Source organism: Callorhinus ursinus, unplaced genomic scaffold, assembly GCF_003265705.2.
Source record: "Callorhinus ursinus isolate GAN/ISIS: 27379988/994484 unplaced genomic scaffold, GSC_fseal_2.0 scaffold108, whole genome shotgun sequence".
NCBI classification, from domain to species: domain Eukaryota; kingdom Metazoa; phylum Chordata; class Mammalia; order Carnivora; family Otariidae; genus Callorhinus; species Callorhinus ursinus.
Genome location: NW_027397170.1, coordinates 1,258,547 through 1,265,271, shown reverse-complemented (window position 1 = coordinate 1,265,271; position 6,725 = coordinate 1,258,547). Strand labels below are relative to the sequence as shown.

The window sequence follows — 6,725 nt, the reverse complement described above, 5'->3', positions numbered from 1 at the left end:
CTGGGCACTGGGGGACACGGAGGGGCAGCGGGGAGGCTGGCCGGGTTCACCCCCATCTCCTCCCCTGCCAGCTAGTAGGACACACACCAAGGCAAAAATGGTGATGACAGCTAGAGCAAGGAGCACCAGAGTGGTCTTCTGGTTCATTGTCCGTGAACAAGCAGGACAGAGGACTGAACCAGAGTGGAGATGTGTGTTCTCAGGTCAGCAGAGTTAGGTCTCTCTTAGCTCCTATACGGGGGGTGGGGGGATCCTGGGCTCTGGCTGAGGTTCCCAGTGTTCAGTCGCTCAGGATACTGAGGGTGGGGAGGGTGGGAAGGACACAGGAAGGCTGGGGAGGGGGCGGGGCAGGCAGGGCTTGCGGGGGCGGGCCCGGAGCAGGGCGGGAGTGATTTCCACAGACCTTACATGGCTTTGTCTTCCAGGCTCCAAATCAGACTCCGCTTTCTGGGTCAGGGTTGGAACTGGGGAGAGCTGGGGGAGGCAGAAGGAGAGTGGGATTTAAAAATAATGCAACTGTCCAGTTGAGCCTGGAAAGGCACCAGCAGTAAGGAGCTGGGTCTGCGCGGAGCAGCCCCTCATGCCCCTCGCCTGGCTTCTTCCCCCAACCCCCACCTTCCAGGGCCAGATGTTCCTTTTCCTGTAACTTGGAACTATTGTTGTGCTTCCAAGGAAACCGCCACCCCCAGCCCCGCAGCTTCCCAAGCGGCATTCCTTGGCCTGGTCTGTCCCTCTTGCCCTCTCTTCTTCCACTGCTAATTTCCTTGGCCAGAGTTCTTAATATTCTCGGGAGGATTCTAGATACTTCAAAAGTCAAATAGAAGAAATTCAAGCGATAAATCTTGTAGTACCTTTTATTATAAATCACACACACCATCTATTTTTACAAAATTCTATCTATTCTTCCATTTCGATGCACATGCATAAAGAAATGTCTGGTATAACGTTCACCAAATGTGAACACTGGCTATTTCTGAGTGGTAGAATTTGTGGGGTTTCGCTTGAATATCTTAATAATCGTATCATTTGTATAAGTCCATCATTTAAACAAAATGAACTGGAAATAAGAATTAACGGAAGGGATACATAGGGGTTTACTGTTGGAGGCTGTTTCCCAAGGAACATTAAGAGGGTAGGCATCAAGGGAGCAGGAAGGGGGAACAGAGAGAAAGGTACAAATGTCTCAGCAACCCCCCTCCATGTCCCCCCACACCCTTGGGGCTAAAAGTCCTGGTAAAAGAAAGGGGGCAGGTCCGGGACACAGGCCGCCAGGTGGGGGATGCAGGCCACAGGGTTGACACTGCAGAGCCCCGCATCCTGGCCCTTCTCAAAGTAGACGCTGCCAGGCGAGAAGATGGAGGGATCCTCATCAAAGAAGTTATAGGGTCGAAGCAAGAAGCCAACTCTGTTCCCCAGAGTCACTGTGTTGGGGACATCCTCAGCGTGGGGGATATGCAGGAAGCTGGCTGTAACCCAAGCCACCAGGTCCTGTGGGAAGAGGGAGAGGCTGAAAGACTTTGTGGAGACAAGACCCAGAGAACCACCCCTCCTCAGCCACAATCCCCAACCTCTAGCCTCAGCCTTGTTTCTACCACCACCCAGCCCCGGGTCCACACCACAGGCGGGGTGATCCTTGTGAGAAGATGCAGGGTGGTCGGAGTCCCAGGGCTAATCTCACCCCAAGAGAGATGACCCGTGTTGGCCCCTGAATCTGAGAACTGGAAACCTACCATTCCCTCCAACCCACGGTCAGGAGCTGGGCAGCCAAGACTTCAGGCTTAAGTTGCCCCTCTCCTCTGCCCCAGGGCTACCAACCTCTCCTAAGAGGGTCTCATTGTTGATGAAGTCAGCAAAGGCCATAGTGGGGGTCCAGATGTCATTCTGGTAATAGATGCTGCTGCTCTGTGACTCCTCCTCCTTCCTCTGGGTCACCACAAGCTGGTATCTGACCAGGAACGTTGAAGGAAGGTGGTGTCAGATCAGGGGCCATTCCCAGCCTTGAAGTCCTTTGGACCAGATTCTGTGTGAGACCATTCCCCATCCCATATCTACTTGGAGCTGAGAGGAGGCACAGGGGTGAATGGTAAACCAAGGGTAGTGAATTGGGGTCTTCAGGAGCTGGGGCGGGGAAGAGGACCAGTCCTTCCCTTCCACCCAGTGCCCAGAGCCCTCCTCACCTCCCCCAGCTGAGGGCCCTCTCCATGTCGCTCTCCAGGGGCATGTGTATGCCAAGGGGGCTGTGGATCTGGATTCGGTACCCACGCTGGTGACCCCAGGCATTAGTCTGGTTGCCAGCCAGATAAAGGTAGCGGGGCAGGGGCTTTCCCAAGGAAAAAGCTGTCAGGTCCTCCCTTCCGAGGACCTGCCGAGTCAGCTGTGGGCGCTGCAGCTGGTGCTCTGGACTCCAAGGGGCTGCCACAGGTTTAAACACCACGTCTTCAGCTACCACCCAGTTTTTCAGCCCTGCCAGGGGGAGGGGGGAGAGGAGTTCCACACCAGGTGAGACAGTCCCTTGTCTTCCCCACGATGCCCCACTGCGCTGGCCTGACAAAGGGCAGCGGGGCTCGTCAGAGAGCACTGTGCTGGGAGCCGGAAGGTCTGGATTCGAGTGCTAACCCTTCTTTGAACCTGCCCCGTTCAATATGGCTATGACCAGTCACAAGTGGCTAATTCCATTTAAATTAAAAATTCAGTTCCTCAGTCACACTAGCCACATTTCAAGTGTTCAACTGCCACATGCATCAGATGACACAGATGGAGAATATCCATCACCGCAGAGTTCTGTTAGCACTGGTCTACCCAGTAGACCTTGGACCAATTCTTTGCTTCTCTGATTCTCTTTCTGAATCTCTACAGTGGGCATAATAAAAGCTGTTCTGTGGCTGAGCTCTGTAAGTGGAAAAGCACACGCAGGTGGCTAGTTACATTCTTGTTAACTATGAAAGAGAGATTTGTCTCGGAGAAGCTGGCTGGAAAAACCCAATCCCCTTCCAGGGCGCCCTGCATCTTCCTCCCAGCTCTGAAACTTTGCTTTCCTTCTCCCCAAGGTAGGGACCCCTTTGTTTTGTTTTTTTCTGAAGGGAGTAGTTTTAGATCTTATATCGCCTGAGAGCTCCCTAGAAGTCGACTGCACTCGTACACCCACCTTCCCCACTTGGCACTTGATGATACTCTTTGCAGGTTCGGGTGTCAGTTCCTTGAAACAGGACCGATCATGAAGGCACCTGGCCCCCTACACAGAGCGCTGTACCGAGGCCAGCAGCCCCGCTGCTTGTCCCTCGAGCTCCACACTACAGGGATCCAGTACATGTGACTCGACTTTACTTCCCGAGACAAGGCTCTTTAATGCCAAAAATGCTGAAGAGAAACTTCAAAGTCCTATTCCAAATACGTCAGAGAATAGATAATAGACCCCTTTCAGTCATGCTGTTTTCTTAGTTCTCCTCCCACCCGAAACCACGTCTTCATAGTCGAGAGGGTAAGAAAATGTTCCACAGAAAAGATGTCTAGTTACAGACCATTATACTGGGGCAGGCACTTCTTGCTCCATCTCCCCCCACCCTCCTCAGTTTGGCGAGGGTCTGGTAGTTGCCACTTTTCTTTCTGGGTCTAATAGTCTGTGATTCAGTAAGCTCGTTATTTTGTTGTTGACAACAGTCAGTCAGGAGCAGCAAGTCGTCCCTGTGCTTTGAGCCCCACTTGAGAAATCCCTTTCTACACTTGCAGCAAGCCTATTTCGTGCCTGCCATGTCACCAGCGGGCTGGCGGTGAGGACATGTACTGACAGGGATGACAGGACCCTCCCCAGGACGACAGTGGGGCCACCACCCTATGTCCTGTTTTATGAAATCCTGTTAAACAACCCCCCACTAGCACCCCCCCTCCTCGTGCCCCAGGACCACTCTACACTGAAAATGTCCTTAGGCTGCTTCCTACCTCTACTCAGGCCCCTGCTTTCCCCACCTCCACTGACCCCCAGAATCAGGAAAAAAACTTAAAGCGCCCCACCTCCAGCCCCAACTGCCCAGGCAAACTCAATAGCCACAGAGGCACTTGAGATGAAGACAGCCAGGCACGGCCATTGCATTTAAGCCAGTTTCACAACCACAGTGAGGCAGAGGGGCCGGGTGAGCAGGGTCGGGTAGGGACACCCCTTCTACCTTCGGCCAGATACCCAGCACGCCCAGTTGTTTCAGGCTACTACAGCCGAATACTTTCCAATCAGCCCCTGTTCCGCCGCCACCGTATGTCGTGGCGCTGGCCTGCCACCGTCTGCCGCTTCTGGCTCGATCTGGGGGCCTCCCTTCCCTCTGCTCCCCCCGTCTCAGTCCTCACCCGAGCACTCACCTGCCACGTCCAGGTCCAGCTTGAAGTGGAAGGCATGCGTGTGCACTGCCCCCAGCACTCGTTCCCCCACACGGTTCCCAAAGAGGAGGCTCTCCTCACCCCCACTCAGGAAAGCCGTGTTGACATAGCCCGTGGCATGGACCCGCCCTTCCAGAGCCCCATTTGGGTGCAGTACAAAGTCCCAAATGTAGTCATAGTTGCCTACAGATGACACAGACCTGACTACAAGGGCCGAGCCAGCCAAACCACCATAGAAATGACTCTCAAGGTGATTGTGGTGCCTCCGAAGGGGTAGTCCTTGTGCCTCCTCAAATACACACACAGCCCCCGGGAGCAACTGGACTGCCCCTGTACCCACTAGTATGTGGATGTCCACCATCGTCGATTGATAGGGGCAGTCGACTCCCCGAACCAAGCCCCGGCTGTGACGGCCAAGTCCATAGCTGCTATCCAAGTATCTGGTCATCATTGTCTTGGGTGAGTCAGCACCATAGACGGATACACACTCCTGGACACTGACTTCATAGGCCACTCGCTCGCCCTTAAACCGAATATCAAAAATCCTCATGCCACTGAACACCCCATGACCAAAGGTAAATGTCCAGAGGGAGGACGCCACCAGGTTCCCTTGCACACTATATTGGGAGCCCTGGGGTGAGAACTGAAGAGGGGGGAGAGGACCTGGGGAGGTCCGGGACTTCAAGGATGAAGCCCCATCGGGCAGGGGGAGAGGAACCCTAACCACTTCCAGCCGGCCAGCCTTAAACTCCCATTCCAACTGGCCCAAGTCTGCATAGTAGCGCCCGAGATAGAAGACCCGTTGGACAGCCCAGTGGGCAGGGTCCAGGGCCCTGTGGTCCAGCAGTAGCTCCAGCCCCACTGGGTGAAGGAAAATCCCAACACCTGAGATGTTATGGTAGAGGGCTATCCAGGTAGCACGGTCCCCTGAGCGCAGGCCACTGGGGGTGGCATGCAGCGGTGCCAAAGTGGAGCCATTGTAGTTGAAGACAGAAGCTAGAAAGACTGGTGCCTTGGGGAGCTCCACCTCCTTCAAATGCTTCCACATCTGGGTAAACTCAGCTCCCAGCATGGGGCGGCGGTGGTAGGGCAGGGGGCCCCCGTGACGCTCCACCGTCACATCCCGCAAGTAGGAGGGCCGTGGCAATGGCCCCACCACCAGCTCACTCACGTTGGGCTGGGGTTGTCCGCCAAAGAAGACGATGGTCAGTGCCTCCCGGGCAGGTGGGGGGCTCCCCCTGTCCAGGTGGGCCAGGGCTGCGGCCTTGGGGGGCAGGTGCAGCTCCACCGAGAAGATGCAGTTGTCCGAGGGGCGGGCCTGGGCTGCATCCACCAGGCCTGGCCCTAGCTGCCGGGTCAGGAAGCTCATCACAGCCGTCAGCTCCTCTCGGCTCAGGTCTGCAAACAGCTGGCTCTGGCCGGGGTGTGTCCCGGGCTGGGCACTGGGGGACACGGAGGGGCAGCGGGGAGGCTGGCTGGAGCCACCTTGGCTGGTCAGCAAGACATAGGCCAGGGCAAAGATGGTAATGAGGGACAGTGCCAGGAACACGAGGACTACCTTGAGGTTCATGGTGAATGCAGACAGCTGAAAGGGGAGTCCTCCCAGCTGCTCCTTCCAGTTACTGACATCAAATCAGGGCTTATATTCGGTAGGATGGATAGGAATAGAGAAAACTCCACCCTGTGGGTTGGACAGGAAATTTCTGACCTTAATTTATATAATTCTGTTCCAATTTTCTGTTCGGTGGTTTGGCTCCAGGCACCACTTCCACGTGCACAGGCTCTCCCCTGCCCCTGAGCTCCTGGCGGCAGCACGTCAGGAGCTCTGACTGCCATCACTCAGACCAGGCTAGAGGACTGTGGATTAACCCTAAACTCTACCTTTCCCTCAGAATAGGTCTGAGGGAGAATGCAAGTCTCAGGTGCCCAGTTAAGTGCCGTGTGCTACACGCAGGCACCAGAACTATCCATTTCCCTACCTCCGAGCAGGTACCACCCGCCAATATTCCCACGACCCATGGCCCAGTTCAGCAATAAGCACTTGGCCAGCTGCCAGAGGCCAAGCTCTTGCTTTGTAGTATCAAGTTTCTTCTATCTAGTCAGTGGGAAAGGACAGGTGAGAGCCTGGGTCAGCAGTCAGACCCCTCCGCTGTAGGACCTCAGAGGAGTTACTTCTTATGAATTTCAGTGTCCTCACCTAGAAAGGCGGGGTAAACTACCCCAGATTCATGAAAATTAAATGTGGTCAAGCCCATAAAGCACTTAACAGAGCCTAACACAGGTTAAGCATTCAAAAATTGTTAGCTACTGGTCCAATCTCTGAAACAGACTACAGCAGACGTTCCTCCACCGTTCAAGAC

The 6,725-nt window shown here is 54.9% G+C and overlaps 1 protein-coding gene and 1 long non-coding RNA gene across 5 annotated transcripts in view; one reads left to right on the top strand and one right to left on the bottom strand.

The window, feature by feature from the left end:
* LOC141371846 (uncharacterized) overlaps positions 1 to 6,725 on the top strand; it is a 40,227-nt gene that overhangs the window by 10,540 nt on the left and 22,962 nt on the right. The window lies entirely within an intron of this gene.
* On the bottom strand, positions 837 to 6,644 carry AOC2 (amine oxidase copper containing 2). Of its 4 annotated transcripts, none has more exons than XM_073889538.1 (4): positions 4,348 to 6,644; positions 2,178 to 2,463; positions 1,816 to 1,945; positions 837 to 1,488 (listed from the first exon to the last, which is right to left on the bottom strand). In XM_073889538.1, the coding sequence occupies exons 1-4, from the start codon at positions 5,933 to 5,935 to the stop codon at positions 1,222 to 1,224; spliced, it is 2,271 nt and encodes a 756-aa protein (XP_073745639.1). In that variant the 5' UTR covers positions 5,936 to 6,644; the 3' UTR covers positions 837 to 1,221. The 4 variants fall into 4 exon arrangements, 3 of the variants coding, with proteins under 3 accessions (XP_073745639.1, XP_073745640.1, XP_073745641.1); XR_012377118.1 differs by having other exon boundaries at positions 1,355 to 1,488; positions 1,816 to 2,006; XM_073889539.1 differs by lacking the exon at positions 837 to 1,488 and having other exon boundaries at positions 1,834 to 2,020.